Here is a 16,952-nt window from a genome sequence, read left to right as displayed (position 1 = left end):
GCGAAGCCTGCTTGGGATTCTCTGTTTCCCTCTCTCTCTGCCCCTCCCCTGCTCGCGTGCTCTCTCTCAAAATAAATAAAAATTTTTTAATGTTTATTTATTTTTGAGACAGAGAGAGACAGAGCATGAGCAGGGGAGGGGCAGAGAGAGAGGGAGACGCAGAGTCCAAAGGAGGCTCCAGTCTCCAAGCTGTCAGCACAGAGCCCGCTGCGGGGCTTGAACCCACGAACTGTGATGAGCCGAAGTCAGACACTCAACCGACTGAGCCACTCAGGTGCCCCCAAATAAATAAATTTTTTAAAAAATTTTAAAAATTCAATACATCCTCACCAAATTAAATTGCATCTTATTCATAATTTCTTTAAGTGCTGAATAACTTTCTTATCGGAAAGCAAATCTGTTAGAATATCCCAAAATGCTTCACATTTTCAAGTGGATGAGCATGAAGAACTTCCTATTACTTCTAATAGGAATGAAAAACAACAACAAAAATTGGGTTACTTCCAAGCGGACAAAAGATTATTTAAAGATGTATTATGCAAATCTTCCTCAGCTAAAAGGAGGGAGTGCCTAAAAAATTGGCTTAAACATTTTGTGGAACTTCATCTTCATATACGTTTGCCTAAAAGCTTTTTCCTTTCTAAAATAGTTTGATAAGACCTTGTGACATTAGCCAGCACTATGTAAATATGACTCAGTATTTTCCGATGATGTCTATGCCTAACAAATATATCTAGGCTTCACTGAGCTGTGCTGTGAGGGAAAGAAGGAACATTTCATTTTCATTTGCTAAAACTAATAGACATGTATTTTACAGCTCTCTACTGCTGGGTTCAGGGTCCTTGCAACTCAACAACGCTTTCCCCATACTGGGTTCTACATGACAATAATTTATTCAGAACATTTGAAATGCTGTTTCTCTTAAAAATCAGGTCACAGGAGAACACTGAAATCAGGCAAGGCATTAAAACAAATTTAATGAAACTCTCAACAGATGAGGCTGGCAGGACACGAGGCTCTGCGGCAGGAAGAGTAGTCCTGACTGCTTATTAAGATCATCTCCTGCTGAGCATTTTACCTCTTGTGTTGCTTTCTGCGTCCCCTACTGTCTTGTTTTTGTTAGGCACTTTTAACACATTCTGTACTGCCCAGCAAAGAAAAAAGGGGGCAACCCAAACAATAAAATTACTTTTTAAAAATAATAAAAGGCGGAATAACTGTCTTCTAAATGACGGCACCTGGTACCTTCACCCAAGGCTTTCAAAGTTGTTCCCAACAAGCAAGAATAGGAAACAACGTTCTGCGCCTAATGGGTGCTCCATACAGACCAGTACTAACGTGCCCAGGAAGGCCCTAACAGCTTTAGGGGCCTGCTTTTCTCTTACAATAAAAGAACCAAATGCGTGGGGTCGTGATTTGACCCACGGAGACATGAGTCTGTGGAGTAGGGAAGCATTTTGAGAAGGGTTTGTTCTATATCAGAAAAAATATTTCTATACCACAATCAAGATGAGACCTCTTCTGGAGACAGGTTTTCAGTTATAGAGGCCGGAACACCCGGGCACGGGCACCACAGAACCGGCCCGTGGCTAGGCCTCAGCGGACAGTGACATCCGCCCCCACACTGTTTGTACTTTGCCACCTGCACCCAGACAGCACCACCCCCCCCCGCCTCTCCCCCACCTCCCTGCAACTCCTCACCCCCCCCCCCCGCCAGCAACCCACCCCCAGTGCTTAGTTTCTAGGATAGCAGCCAGTCTGCCCTCATTTCCTTCCTGAACGTCTTGAAAAAAGGTTAATTGAGCACTTTTGAATGGTTGCTATTTCTTGCATCGGATTAGGATATAACCTCTAATACGTGCAGCGTTGAGGGGATGCAAGTGGGAGAGAGCTGCACTACGTCCACAAGAATGTTGAACAGACATATTTTTTGCTATGTCCCATGGATTTATGGATTTATCCACCTTTAGATGGGGCGTGCTTAGTTACAAAGATAGGCCGGCATCGCCCCTTCTCACAGGACTGTGGCTGAGGGAATGTCAGATTCAGCCATTTGTTTGGCCACCCAAAGCTACTTTTTGGCACTGTGAGTTGTTGCAGAAGTATTCATATTGTTATAAATGCTAACAATTTTATTAGTAATAATAATATCAATAATGGCTAAAATTTGTGGAAGTATATGTTTTATATGGAACTATGTTTTCTTCTGTAATTCTCACACACACAAAAAAACCCCTTATACTTATTATCTCTATTTATCAGATGGGAAATTGAGGCTTACAAAGTTTAAGTACGTTTCCCAAGGTTGTAAATATTATGTTATATGCAAACAGTATGTAAGGTTTTCATGCTAAGTGTGATGAGTTTTTGAGCAAAAGTTGGATCGAAGTTAGGTCCTATCAATTCACCATTTCTTGGCACCATGAAATGTTAACAAATCTGATGTTAAAGAAGTTCGGGGAATGTTGCATGCCACACCCCTTCCTGAAACTCACAATGCACAAGAGCATAGTAATGACTCTAAGATATCCTGGAGAAAAGAAGCCTGTTTATTTTGCTGAGAATTTCCCAGGTTTGGAAAAACAGTGGAGAGCCGCCAAGGACAGTTTTGATTCTGTAAGTATTTTATTAAAGTGGAATAAATTAGTCTAATTTTATGGTTGACGTATGTACTTAAATTTTGAACTAAGGCACTTTAAAAGGGGATCCTGTGGATAGCAGATACTAATTTTCCACATGCTTCTCTTCGCTCAGAGAAAACCTCTTACCCACCCTCCAATTCCTTTCCTACGAAGGGACCAACAGTTTGTCGCTACTGCTGGAGTTGTCAATATAAAGCGTATATTTTGAAAGTCAGAAGTGACCTATTTTCTATTCTGTTTGAACAATATACGTAACATATTAAAATCTAGTTTTTCTATTCTTATGACATAAAAAAATAAGATTACTTCTTTGTATACTTTGTGTGCCACATCGGCTTCTAAGAAGGGTTTGAAGTAAGTAGAATTCACTGTAACACTACCATTTCACTGTTGTATTTTGAAAGCTATTGACAGCACAGAATTTCATAGAAAACAATATATCTATACTACTGTATTATCACTACAAATAAAATGTTAACAATTGAAGAGAAAGTATATAAAAGTTCTCCGTTGAGTTGTTTAAAAATAAATGTTTCTATTACATGTTTGTACAGTTGTGTCTTTATACAATGGAGCTAACATACCTATCTTCATTTTTTTCCATTTTCATTTGGTTTTGATAGGTGTACCGTCCCATTTCTTCATAGGTATTTTGATTGGCCCATGCTGATTTGCCATTGGAGCGAAGTTTTGCAAGATCATTTCGGAGCCTTTCATTCTCGTGTTCCAGTTTGTTAATAGATGTATGCCTCGAATGTTCCCTGTTAGTGAAGTCCAAACTCTAGAGAATGGAAAAACCATCACTGAAAAAACTGTTCCTTATAAGGGAATGAGTATTTTCTGTGCACTTAGTTAGACATGGCTGTCGTAAGACCCTTTCATCTGAGTCCAGTGACATGGCTCTACCTTTGTGTGCCTCCTGAAGCCCTCTCCTGCCCTCATCTCCTCACAACACGGACACTCAGCGACAGCTGCCACCGAACGCTTCACAACGAGAGCAATGCATCCACCACTGTCCGTGTTCACTTCTGCACTAGTGTTCTCTCTCTCTCTAGAACAGACTGGCTGGATTTAAGGGTTTTCGTGTCTATAGGGTATGCCTTCGAGCATTAATAATAGAACCAGAATTAATACACATTTCAATTTTGGAAGATTTTTTTGCTCTGATTACAATAATATATGTCATTATAGAAAATCACACATCGATTCCCCACTGTTGGGTGATGAACAATTATCTACTAAATCCATACAGACTGGAGTCTGATTCTGGACCATTTGAGAGCAAAGATCTAACAGTTGAAATTGTGGCAGTACTAGTCTTCAGGAATGCGGCTTCATGATGTAGTTTTGATATCTGGTATGCACCACCTAATCTTAATGTGTCCTAAGAAGGGGATATGAAACATGTTCAGATCACAAAATGAGCGGTTTACAAAGCAAGAACAAAGATTTCTGATGAGTTTTGAATTAAATGCTGTAAGAAATTTTATGGAGAGTCTACACTTTTCTTCTCACAGAGTTTAAAAAAACAGGACATAGTCTCACACAAAAACTCATGAAAATGCTTTAAATGACTACATGGTCCTTTCTAGTCCTGTGATTTAGATATCTGTGGGTCATGTAGTTGCTGATTCAACAAGAGTTCTCTGTTGTCAGAGGGTAATATTTTAGCACAAAAAGTATGACATGGGTAAAGTATCATCTTTGAAGCTCCAAATTTCTATGGTTATAAGCCCATAAGACTATAGATGAATAGGTCTTAGAAATTTTATTTTGAAGTTTCTAAATGTAAGGTTTTGGCATGTAGGCCACTTCATGGCCTAGGCATCCCATAAAGTCATTATTTTTATTTTTACTAACTGCATGTCTTATATTATTCACATAATATTATATATCATATTAGTATCAGGATTCCTAAGTGTAGAAATGTGTACATATTAGGTATTAAAAAGGTTTACCTATTTGTTTTAATTTTTGCTTTCAAAGGCCAAGCCTGCTTACTACATTTTCTGTTTACTGCCTAATGTGTTATAGAAGTTCATGAACCGTTAGAAAGGTCCCACCTTTGAAAGAAGATTCTTCAGGAGGCCAAACTGCCCCAGAACAACACAGAAAGGGTTATGTGCTTATACAGCTATTGACCAAGGTGCCCTTTGGAATAGAAGGATCATTAAAGGTATGTCTCTGCTTGTTAGGCCCTTGCCTTTTGTAGGTCTTCACGTTTGCTCATTGAGATACATCAGTGCAGATACAAGAGTAATCTGTAACATGCTTTCCAAGAGAAAGGACTGTTTATTCTAAAATTAGAGTAGATTGGGGCACCTGGGTGGCTCAGTCGGTTAAACGTCCAACTTTGGCTCAGGTCATGATCTCACACTTTGTGGGTTTGAGCCCCGCATCGGGCTCTGTGCTGACAGCTTAGAGCCTAGGGCCTGCTTGGAATTCTGTGTCTCCCTCTCTCTCTGTTCCTCCCCTGCTCATGTTCTGTCTCTGTCTCTCCTTCAAAAATAAATAAGTAAATAAATAAATAAATAAATAAATAAATTTAAAAAATCTTTAAAATTAGAGTAGACTTATAATAAATATAAAGGAGGCCATCTCATGAAATTTTGCCCTTCCTAAGATAAGTATTCATATGAACAGATCTGGTCGAGAAAGTTCATGAAAGATTGAAAATTTTACTCTAAAAAAAATCTATTCATCAAAATATGTAATTCTTGATGGTCTGCTGCTCGGTTATAATTTTGTTCAAGCCTTTTCTACAAATTTAGATTTCGTCTGTGATTCTTTTTGGCCCAATGTTGGTTTAAAGTAATTAAGAATGATAGTAATAATTTTTTAAAAGACTCTATAATTTTCTAAATGCACCATAATTAAATAAGTGTTGTGAGCATGACCTGAAAAAATTACATAGGTAATGTATTTGCATGATTTATATTTAAAAGCATATTCCATTTTCCTTGACGACAACATTTTTGGGCTCTCTCATTTCATGTTTTTCTTAAAGGCTTTTCTAGTAATGTCAGGACTATATCCTTCACTAGATGGGTTATCGTGTGAAAATAGGCACTGATTAAATTCTACCACTGTATTTCTGATGGGTTATTTGATAGGCCTGTTAGCTAAAATTTTCTTCCCTCAAATTTTAGGGTTTTGTAGTTTTAATCCATTGCTTCATTCTCGAAATGGCAAAACTTCCTAGTACTTACTTACTCTGGCATGCCAGCATGAGGCCAGTTAAATTCCTGCAGTGTTTGAAGAACAGTATTTTATGTTACACTTTTTCTTTTAAATTCACGTATGTTCAACAATAATAGGCTAACAAAGTACTTCTACAGAAGGACAGGCTTTAACCATGTTTTTGTTTTATGGTTAGTATATTAATTTTTAATACATAAATGGATGTTTTAGATTGTTGTGAGGGTAGTAATTTTTTATGCTATTATTTTATTTGGCAAACTTCACGGATGGTGAAGGGCAGATGAGCAAATGAGTCTTAAAAATTACCACCAATTCTGAATTCTGATGAAATCTGATTTTACGGCACGTTTCTTAGATGCAGGAAAATTTAATAAATATACTCACGGGCCTAAGTAAATATGGAATCACAAAAAAAACTATCATGAAAAACTTGATTTCTCATTAGCTACCCAGGGAAATACAGGTAAACACTCATACTTTTCTCTGAGTAACTAACTGTTTTTGCACAAATCCAAGGGAAACGTCTTTCTCAGAGCCACTGTAAAACTGTTACAGTTTTAAAAGTATCTCTCTGAGACCCGAGGAAGAGTTACCAACCAGGCGGGCAGTTCCTTCACAGACTCAGTGGAGGGAAAGGGGAGCTGCCATAGCTGGGAGCAAGGGACAGCTAATGACTGAGGGCAGGCCCCTACCACTGGGTGAGGGCCTTGTTTAAACTTTCTTTCCCTAAGTGTGATAAAGAGGGCGCTTCACAGTTAGTCAAGTGGAAAAATTCCCAAAGTTCTAGTTATTTAGAAATGACCTACCTTAATGTCAGTGATTTCACTTGTCTGGAAAGGAAAAAAAGATAATTGTTATTCGAATATTATCCAAATACCACATATTTTAGAAGCCCTAAAATAATGATGTAAATATTTTGTTTCTTACTGCCTGGGGTAAAAATTCAGCACCAATCCTTTAATTCCATGTTTATTTATCCATTACAATTATTTCAGAAAGAATTAACTATCTAATTGTGGGATTTGAACACATAATAGATAGGAGTTTTCTTTAGTATGAAATCTTTAAACTAATGAGTGCTACATAAAGTAACATAATAGATTGTATACTTTTTAAAAAATTATTTTTAACGTTTATTTATTTTTGAGAGAGAGAGAGACAGAGAGACAGAGAGTGAGCAGGGGTGGGCAGAGGGAGAGGGAGACACAGAATCTGAAGCAGGCTCCAGGCCCTGAGCTGTCAGCACAAAGCCCGACGCAGGGCTCGAACTCACAAACTACGAGATCATGACCTGAGCCGAAGTCAGAAGCTTAACTGACTGAGCCACCCAGGCGCCCCAGATCATACACTCTTAAAGAACAAAGAATTATATTTGCTCTTTTTTTTTTTTAAATTCAATAGGCACTTGAGATTTTTCTCTTTGGGGAGTGGCTTGACTATTTCAGTTATCAAAGTCAATTATGAATCTTCACATACAAAAAAGAGAGAACAATGATAAAGTTAACTTTCTATATGAATTACAATTCAACATAAAGCATATATGATTAAATACTATTTTAATAAGGCATCACACTGAAGGCCACACATCAATGGCACTCCATTTTATGATATCCATCCAATTAACCACTCTTTAAACAAACACATGTTGTATATATATGTGCTAAGTGCCACAGAGGTAATCAAGTACAAAAAAGTGACCCTGCTCTCATGGAAAATACAATAAAACCGAGTAGACTAAATTAACATGTATGAAAAAATAGTGAATAATATAAAGTATAATTATATATTAAATTATGCTGCACCAAGTATAAACTCAAATGTTTCTGAATCAATGAATGGCAACTGAGATCATGCAGAAGGTGAGATAAAACAACACTCTGGCAATCTCTCATGATGTGAGCAATAATTCCCATGAAAGTTTACTCATGCCTCTTACACTACAGGTGAGACCCATAAATCCACAAGTATTCATTGAGCCCTATCCTATACCAAACCCTCTATGAAGAAGTATAAAATATAGTCCACTTCTCCCATCAAGAAGTCTACGACTGATGAGACAAAACATACATACACTAAACAGTTAAAAAAATAAAGGAAGACAATCCAAAACTCAGTGCTAAGGAAAAGCATTCAGGTGGAGGATATATAAAGGATTCATTCATTCATTCATTTGTTCACTCACTCATTCATTTGTTCATTCACTCATCTAACAAAATATTTTTTCACTGCCTCCTATGTTCAGGCACTGTACTAAGTGCTTGGATATAATGGTAAACTTGGACCGTAACTGCCCTCAATGGGCCTACTGGTAAGGGGATGGGTAGCTGACTATGATGGGTGTTAAATAAAGGATGTTATGGTGGTTTCTAGGAGGGACACTTAGCAGAGCAGAGGAAAATCAAAGAAGATTTTGTATAGCATGTAAAATTTATGCTGAGTTATCTAAAACATTAACAGGGCATAACTATGTGAAGTGGGAAAAGGGAATTTTTAGGTAGAAGGAAAGCATGTGCGAAAGCCTGGAAGCAAGAAAGAGCATGAGAAGTGACCATCACATATGCAGATGAGACTGAGACAGGTCTAGCTCTAGCAGAGGGTTTGTTGTAGGTCACTATAAGGGACACAAAGTGGGAGAGCCAGATTAAGGAAGCCATGGAATATAAAGAGTTCTAACCTCCTATTGGAAATTGAGCACATGTTCTTGATAGGAAGAAGAACACAAGGAAAGGTTGTGTCTGGGATAAGGAGGGGAGAGCTTAGAAGCCACGAGGTAATCCAGAGGAGGTAACTTGGAGTGGTTGACGGATCTATCCTTTAAGGGAAAGCATGGAGCCAGAGGCGCAAGAGCCAACAGCAAAACTGGGGGAATGAGCAGAGGCAGGAACAGTAGTGGGAGGAGCCAATGAATAAAACAGAAGAAACAGAGAGAACCATAGGATATTATAGCAGTATTATGCATTTGGAGTTATCCAAACCAACTTACAAGCTATATGATCTTGGGCAAGTTACTCAAAAACATAAAGATTCCATTCCCTTTTCTGTGAAATGATATCGTCATACCCAACCACCACATACTTGTTATAAGGATAGAGACACTATGTATGTAAAGCGTCCAGCAGATTATAAGGCATGGAGTAAACACCCAATACATTGCAGATCTTTGTTATTATACAGTTCTCCAAGTTTCCCTGACTCTCCCTCATCTCTGGTCTTTGTACATTCTGTTCTTTCAGCATGACTCTTTCCCACCAATCTGTATGGCTGACTGCTCCCCAGATGCCTTTTATTACTCCCACGAAAGGGTTAAGTAATCCCTATCAGTGCCCCTGAATTCTGAGCTTTCCTATTGCTCTTTAGCATAAGTATCCAGTTAATTGTCCATATCTACTAATAATTGGTCTCCTTCTACTAATATTAAGTTTCCTAAGTTCAAGGATCTAGTCTGACTTATTCACAATCTTGGCATACTGTCAGATACATAGTAGGTATTCAATAAATATGTATGGAATGAACGGAAACATTCTGTAGTGATTGTGGCATGGTATAGATAGGGAACAGAATAAAGAGCTCAGAAAGTAACCCACACACATACGGTCAACTGATCTTTAATAAAAGCACCAAGGACACATAGTGGGGAAAGGATAGTGTCTTCAATAAATATTGGGAAAACTGGATATTCACATGCAAAAGAATGACACTGGACCTCTATTTTATATGACTCACAAAAAAAATAACTGGAAGTAGATTAAAGACTTAAATACAAGACCTGCAACTGTAAAACTCCTAGAAGAAAACAGAGGGGAGACAGATATTTGATATTGGTTCCGGCAATGATTTGTTGTATTTGACACCAAAAAGCACAGGCAACAAAAGCAAGAATAGACAAGTGGCACTATATAAAACTAAAAAAAAGCTTATTGCACAGCAAAGGAAACAATCATAGAGTGAAGAGGCAACTTCATGGGAGAAAATATTTGTAAACCGTATATCTGATAAGGGTTTAATTTCCAAAATATATAAGAAACTCATACAACTCAGTAGCAAAACAAACAAAATAAAACCCACAAACAAATAATGCAATTAAAAAATGTACAAAGGACCTGAATATACGGTTTTCCAAAGAAGACCCATAAGCGGCCAAGAATAAGAAGTTATGTGAAAAGGTGATCGACATCACTAATCATCATGGAAACGCAAGTCAAAACCACAATGAGGCATCACCTCATACCTGGTAGGATAGCTATTAACAAAAAGGCAAAATATAACAAGTGTTGGTGAAGATGTGGAGGAAAGGGAACTCTTGTACACTGTTGGTGGGAATGTAATCTTGCACCATCGTTATGGAAAACAGTATGGAAGTTCCTCAAAAAAACAAAGATAGAACTACCATATGATCACCAATCCCACTTCTGGATATATATCTAATGGAAATGAAATCAGTATTTAGAAGAACCATCTGCATTCCCATGTTATTGCAGCATTATTCATAATAGCCAAGGTATGGATGAGTGGATAGAGAAAATGTGTTATTTGTGTATATATACTTATATACATACACAATGGAATATTATTCAGCCATAAAAAAGAAGGAAATCCTGCCATCTGCATCAACATGGATGAAACCGGATGACATTATGCTAAGTGACATAAACCAGAGAAAGACAAATACTGCATTATCTCACTTATACGTGGAATTAAGGAACAAAATCATATTGTAATAACTTTGTATGGTGACTTCGTATGGTGGTAACTATACTTATCATGGTGAGCACTGCATAGTGTACAGAATTGCCAAGTCACTATGTTGCACACCAGAAACTAATATAACATTAGGTGTCACCTATACTTCAATTTTAAAAAAAAGCCAAATTCATAGAAGTAGACAGGAGGATGACAGTTGCCAGGGGCTGAGGGGTAGGGGAAAAGGCCAGATGTTGAGTCAAAGATGACTAGGTTCATTTATAAGATGACTAGGTTCTGGGGATCTACTATTCAGCATGATGACTATAGCTAATAATACTGTACTATACACCTGGAATTTGCTAAAAGGATAGATATTAAGCATTGTGACCACACGTACACACACACACACACACACACACACACACACACACACACAACTATATGAAGATGGATGTGTTAATTAACTTGATTGTCGTAATCATCTCACAATGTATATACACATGCAATCACATTGTACAATTTAAGCATATACGATTTTATTTGTCAATTACACCTCAATAAACCTGGAAAAAAGGTTAAGTTTTAAGAAACTAAGTTGAAACTGGCTCACTGACTTGAAACATGAGTGCTAGTTTCCTTGTGGGACAAACATTTTCTAATATTCTCTTGAGGAGCGAGGGAGCCTTGGAAGTTGTTGGCATCCTGTTGCATCTCCCTGTCCCATATTTATTTATTTTTTTAATATAATTTATTGTCAAATTGGCTTCCATACAACACCCAGTGCTCATCCCAACAGGTGCCCCTCAATGCCCATCACCCACTTTCCCCTCTCTCCCACCCCCCATCCACCTTCAGTTTGTTCTCTGTATTTAAGAGTCTCTTCCGGTTTGCCTCCCTCCCTCTCTGTAACTATTTTTTTCCCCCATATTTATTTCTAACCCTTCACTCCTGAGCCAGGTGTGTGGGACTCCTGTCAGGGAGAGCTGGTGAGGAATCTTTCCCTCCCCAGAGCCAAGCAGGGCCACTTATCCTGGGCAGGTCTTGGCTGACAATTTTGCCTGGTCTCCCTGATCTCAGAGACCAAACCCACTCTACTCTGTGACTGTGAGAGTATGTTTGGGAAGAAACGTAAGAGAATATTTCATGGCAATTGATGGGATGCAGCAAAGTTATAGCCAAAAGAACACATACAGCTTTAAAAGGCTTCACCATCAAAAACATATAAAATTAAGAAATTCAGTGTTTATATTAAGAAATACAAAGAGCAACAAAATAAAACAAATTGGGAGGAGGAAATCGATAAAAGATAAACATAATGAAATTAGAACGAATAGATGAAATAATAAATCCAAAAGCCAACACTTTTAAATACTAACAAAATACATAATCCCCTTGTGTGCCAGGCTTTAAAAAAGAAGGGCAGAGAGCTAAACTATACAAGTTTAGGAATAAGAAAGGAAACATGAACATAGACTATAGAAAAGACAAAAAGAATTATAGGATATTACTACCTTTGGTAACAAGGAAACAATTTGGATTGTGTAAAAATTTCCTAGAAAAATACAAATAATCAAAGCAACCTGAGAAGAAGTGAAATCTGAATATACCAAGTATGCTAAAAGAGAATGGAAAGGTAATTGTAAATATACTTCACTGAAACTTCAATGTCCAGATGGTTTCACAGCTAAGCTCTTTTTAACCTTTAAAGAATGGATAATTCCAATATTATTTAAACTATTCTAGATAACTCATAAAGATGAATACTCCCAATTTTTGTTATAAAGCCAGCATAACTTTAAAACAAGTAGAAAGAACTGTGTATGAATCTCATTTATATACACAGGTCATAATTTCTGTTTTTAAATGTTTATTTATTTATTTTGAGAGACAGCGGGAGCATGAGAGCAGGGAAGGGCAGAGATAGAGGGAGAGAGAGAATCGCAAGCAGGCTTTGCACTGTCAGCACAGAGCCCGACGTGGGGCTCGATTCCATAAACCGTGAGATCATGACCTGCACCCAAACCAAGAGTCAGACACTTAACCAGTTGACTGAGCCACCCAGGCACCCCCGCAGGTCATAATTTCCTAAATAAAATATTGTCACATAGAACCCAGGAATATGTTGAAATTGTTAGAGTATGGCTGTTATGGGTTGAATTTTCTCTTCCCCTCCCCCCACAAAAGGTATGCTGAAATCCTCCTAACTCCTATATCTCAGGATGTGGCCTTACTTGGAAAAAGGATCTTTACATAGGTAATAAAGTAAAGATGAGGTCACTAGGGTAGGACCTAATCCAACATAGCAGGTATTCTACAAAAAGGGGAAATTTGGATACAGAGACAGACACCCATGGAGGGAAGACCACATAAAGAAACTGAAAGTTGGCCGTGAAGACAGAGACACAGGAAGGGCGGCATGTGAAGATAGGATGATGCATGTATAATCCAAGGATTGCCACAGATTGTTGGCAAATCACTAGAAGCTATAAAGAGATAAGGAAGAACCCTCCTCCACAGGTTCAGAGGGAGTATGGCCCTGGTAACACCTTGATCTTGGACTTCTACTTGACAATAAGTTTCTATTGTTTTAAGTCACCCAGTTTGTGGTACCTTGTTATGGCAGGCCCAGCAAATGAATACGACCAAGAAGGTTCATTCCCAAAATTCAAAGATGGGTCAATATCAGGAAATCTGTCAACCATACTCTATCATACATCAATAAATTATAGACAAAAACCACATGATGTCATAAATGCTGAAAAGCTATTTGATAAAAGCTGGCAGCAAATCTTAAAAACTCTAAGTAAACTAGGAATAAAAAGATATAAGACCATAGCCTAAGAACAATAATTATTCTAAACAGTAAAACTCTAAAACAATTTCATCTAGAATCAGAAATTAGACAGTTTTCTCAGCAATCACTCTTATTATTTAATATTCCCTTGAGGGTTTTAGCAAATGCAGTATGACAAAAATAACTGATATGAACAGTAGAAAAAAGAGCTAAAACTATCTATTTTTGCTGAAATGATAGTATATCTCAAATATCCCTAAGAACCCCTAGTAAATGCCTACTAGAATTTAAAGACAATTTGTTTTTTTTACTATATTGGAAATAAGTTCTTAGATATGGAAAAAGGAAAATACTTCACTTACAACTGTGACAAGAATTATAAAATACCTGAGCATAATTTTAAAAGAAAGGCACAGAACCTAAAGAAGGAAAATTGTAAGGTCTTATTGAAGAGCATAAACTGAGATATGAAGAAATGGAAAACGATGTCATATCCTTGGATGAGAAAATTTACTATCATGAAAGTGCCAGTTCTTTCAAAGTAATATGTAAACTTATTTTGATTCCAAATAAAACCCAACAGGAAATTATCTGGAGAAACGGGATAAATTGACCTTAACCTTCATATAAAAATTTAAATTGGGTTCTTGTTTTATATCACACGTAAAATTGTAATTCAAATGGATTAAAAGCTTAGATGGAAAAAGACACAAATCTTTGAAGACACTCTAACAACGTATACTGTCTAGAAGTTGGAAAAACCTTGTTATTCTAGGAAGAAAATTCAGAAGCTGTAAACAAAAAGATACATGTTTTTGACAAATGAAGGTTTAAAACTTTGTGTATGGTAGGGGTGCCTGGGTGGCTCAGTCACTTAAGCGTCTGACTTCGGCTCAGGTCACGATCTCATGGCTTGTGGTTTCGAGCCCCGCGTTGGGCTCTGTGCTGACAGCTCAGAGCCTGGAGCCTACGTTGGATTCTGAGTCTCCTTCTCACTCTCTCTCAAAAATAAACAAACATTAAAACTTTGTGTATGGCAAAAAGATATCATAAATAAAATCACAAACAATAAATTAAGGAAATTGCTGTTATAAATTGACAAGAAAAAGACATCCCAACAGAAAAATGAGCAAAGAATATAATTCATAGTACATTGCCAATAACATACAAAAATATACTCACAGTATCCAGGGAAATAGAAATTCAAGTACTACTGAGAAATCACTTTACACCCATCAGACTGCCAAAAATTTTAAAAAGCAGTAACACCTATTGCTGGTAAGGAGGAACATAAAAGGTATGCACATACAGAGATAGTAGAAATATGATTTGACAACAAATGTTTTAAAATTAAAACATACATATCCTTTTTTAAAGTTTTTAAAATTTATTTTGAGGGAGAGAGAGAAAGAGAGAGGGTGTGTGCGGGGGGGGGGGGGGGGGGCAGAGAGAGAGGAAGAGAGAATCCCAAACAGGTTCCACTGTGCTTTCAGTGTGCAGCCAGACACGGGGCTCCATCCCACAAGCCATGAGATCATGACCTGAGCCGAAATCAAGAGTCGGATGCTTAACCAACTGAGCCACCCAGACACTCCTAAAACATACATATTCTTTCAATCAGCAATTCTTTTCTTAGGAAGCTGTTCAAAAATGTATGTATGAAGATTTTTTTTACAGTATTGTTTATTGGTGCACAAATCTAGAAACAGAGTTGAATTAATGACGAATGAATTGATCCCAAAAAATAGCTGAATAAATTTTGATACATTCACATCATGGGATATTATGAAGCCATTATACAAAATGAAATAGACCTAAACTAGTTGATTTATAACGATTCGCAAAAGATATTGCTGAGCGGACAAAAACAAGATGGAGAAAAGTATGCATAATGTAATCCAATTTATAATAAGAGTTAATATATGACTATATACATGTATGTATAGATATTAGTTATATGACTATACACATGTATGTATACATATTCACACGCACGCATACACATATATATGAATTAATAGACATGAAAAGTACAAAACAATACATACTGAACAGTTAACATGTGTTATCTGGTGGAGGAGGTTATGAGGTGGGTAGGGAAACAGAGCAAAGGGGAGAAGCAAGAAAAAAAGACTGCATTAAATCACTAGTATGTAAGTTATGATTCAATTTACTAAAAATTATATATATTTTACATGAGTATATATTGATTTTCCTAAGAAATTACAAAAAAAGATGTTTCTCTACTGTCTTATACAGATGTTGGTGATACAGAGTCAAAAAGCAATTTAGAATAATGTGTATATTATACACTTATTTCTGTAAAGGAACACTTAACTCCTCCCTTCTATATATGTGTGTGAGCAAGAAAAAGTGATAGAATGCTACATACTAATTTGTTAGCACTGGATATCTCTGGATTCCAAATTGGGATTGGGAAAAGCAGTGGAATAATTAGCTTCTTCTTTACAGATCTTTATGTGTTTTACTTCTTGCAAAAGCCGAAAACAAGTAAGTGAACAAAACCAAATGCCTATACAAACCAGGGTGAAGCAGGCTCAGTGTGGGCTGTGATGAGGCAGAATTCATACCTGAAAACATTTAGTTTAAAAAAAAAACAACGACAAAACCACCACAAAGACCATATTGTGAGAGGGGGAAAAAAAAAAAAAGATTTTCATGAGGGCAGGACTCAGTTCAAATTTTTGTGTGTTGAGCGTTTATAGGAACAAATGCCAGACGTCAGACAGATTTTATGTAACAGACTGGGAAACCATGTACGCTTCACTTTTTACCCGTCTATCCTTTGATTACACAATCCGTAAGCAGGGCCAAAGAAGGCAGAATGCTTGCGGAATGCCTCTCTTTGATGTTAGGATACTTACTATTATGAGAACAAGTACCTACTATCACAGAAATCTAGAATCACGGAGAACCCCTGGTCTAACTTCCTTGTGTCATAGCTGAGGAGACTGAAGCCAGGTGAAGCCATCATCATACTCATCTTTTATCCTCTCGATTCCCCCAGTGGTGGAAAAATTATTTTATTTCAAAATTTCCTCTCAGAGCAAATAAATGTTAAACAAGTAACAACAGTATTTCATTAGTTCAATAAATAAAAGTTCTTATATTTACATATAAAAACCAAACTTCAACTGCTATATTAAACAATGTAGAGCCGTTGGTTAAAATCACAAGGTCAATCCTCAATCATTCATTTCTTCATCCTTCCTTTCATTCAACCAACATTCATTGAACCCTACTATACCCCTGACATTGTGAGGTGCTGGTGGTACAAACTTCAGTAAAATGTGGCCCCTGCTCACCACCCAGTGGGGAAGTGCCAGGCTACAAAACAAGCGACACCAAAATATAAACCCAGTGTGGATGGCACAACTCATTCTCACTGGAGTTTTAGGGGCGGCTTCATCAAGGGTATGGTTGACACATGAGTCAGGCCATGAGGATTTCAGAGGCAATAGTGAGAGCAAAAAAAAGCAAGGAAGTGGCATGTTTGAGGAAATGATCAGCCTGTAGCCCAATCCAAGAAAAGAACAAAGGAGAAAACTAGAAATTCAAATGTTCTAGCCTGAGGATAAAAGTAAGTTTAGTCCAAGTACAAGATAATTTGC

The 16,952-nt window shown here is 37.3% G+C and overlaps 1 protein-coding gene and 1 long non-coding RNA gene across 7 annotated transcripts in view; one reads left to right on the top strand and one right to left on the bottom strand.

Moving 5' to 3' along the window:
- The window catches only part of DEUP1 (deuterosome assembly protein 1), an 82,303-nt gene that overhangs the window by 13,994 nt on the left and 51,357 nt on the right, over positions 1-16,952 (bottom strand). For all 6 annotated transcript variants that reach the window (XM_019450076.2, XM_053900192.1, XM_053900194.1 and 3 more), the window contains 2 exons: positions 6,650-6,673; positions 3,227-3,423 (listed from right to left, as the gene is read on the bottom strand). In XM_019450076.2, coding sequence (XP_019305621.2) covers positions 3,227-3,423; positions 6,650-6,673 — 221 coding nt within the window. The remainder of the gene's footprint in view (positions 1-3,226; positions 3,424-6,649; positions 6,674-16,952) is intronic.
- Positions 1,719-4,131, top strand: LOC128776194 (uncharacterized). The gene is made up of 2 exons (XR_008421250.1): positions 1,719-2,616; positions 3,266-4,131. It is a non-coding gene; the product is annotated as an uncharacterized LOC128776194 (long non-coding RNA).

This window comes from Panthera pardus, unplaced genomic scaffold, assembly GCF_024362965.1.
Source record: "Panthera pardus isolate Hobbes unplaced genomic scaffold, ASM2436296v1 HiC_scaffold_12, whole genome shotgun sequence".
NCBI classification, from domain to species: domain Eukaryota; kingdom Metazoa; phylum Chordata; class Mammalia; order Carnivora; family Felidae; genus Panthera; species Panthera pardus.
The sequence above is the reverse complement of the archived record's forward strand: the minus strand, read 5'-3'. Positions and strand labels throughout refer to the sequence as shown.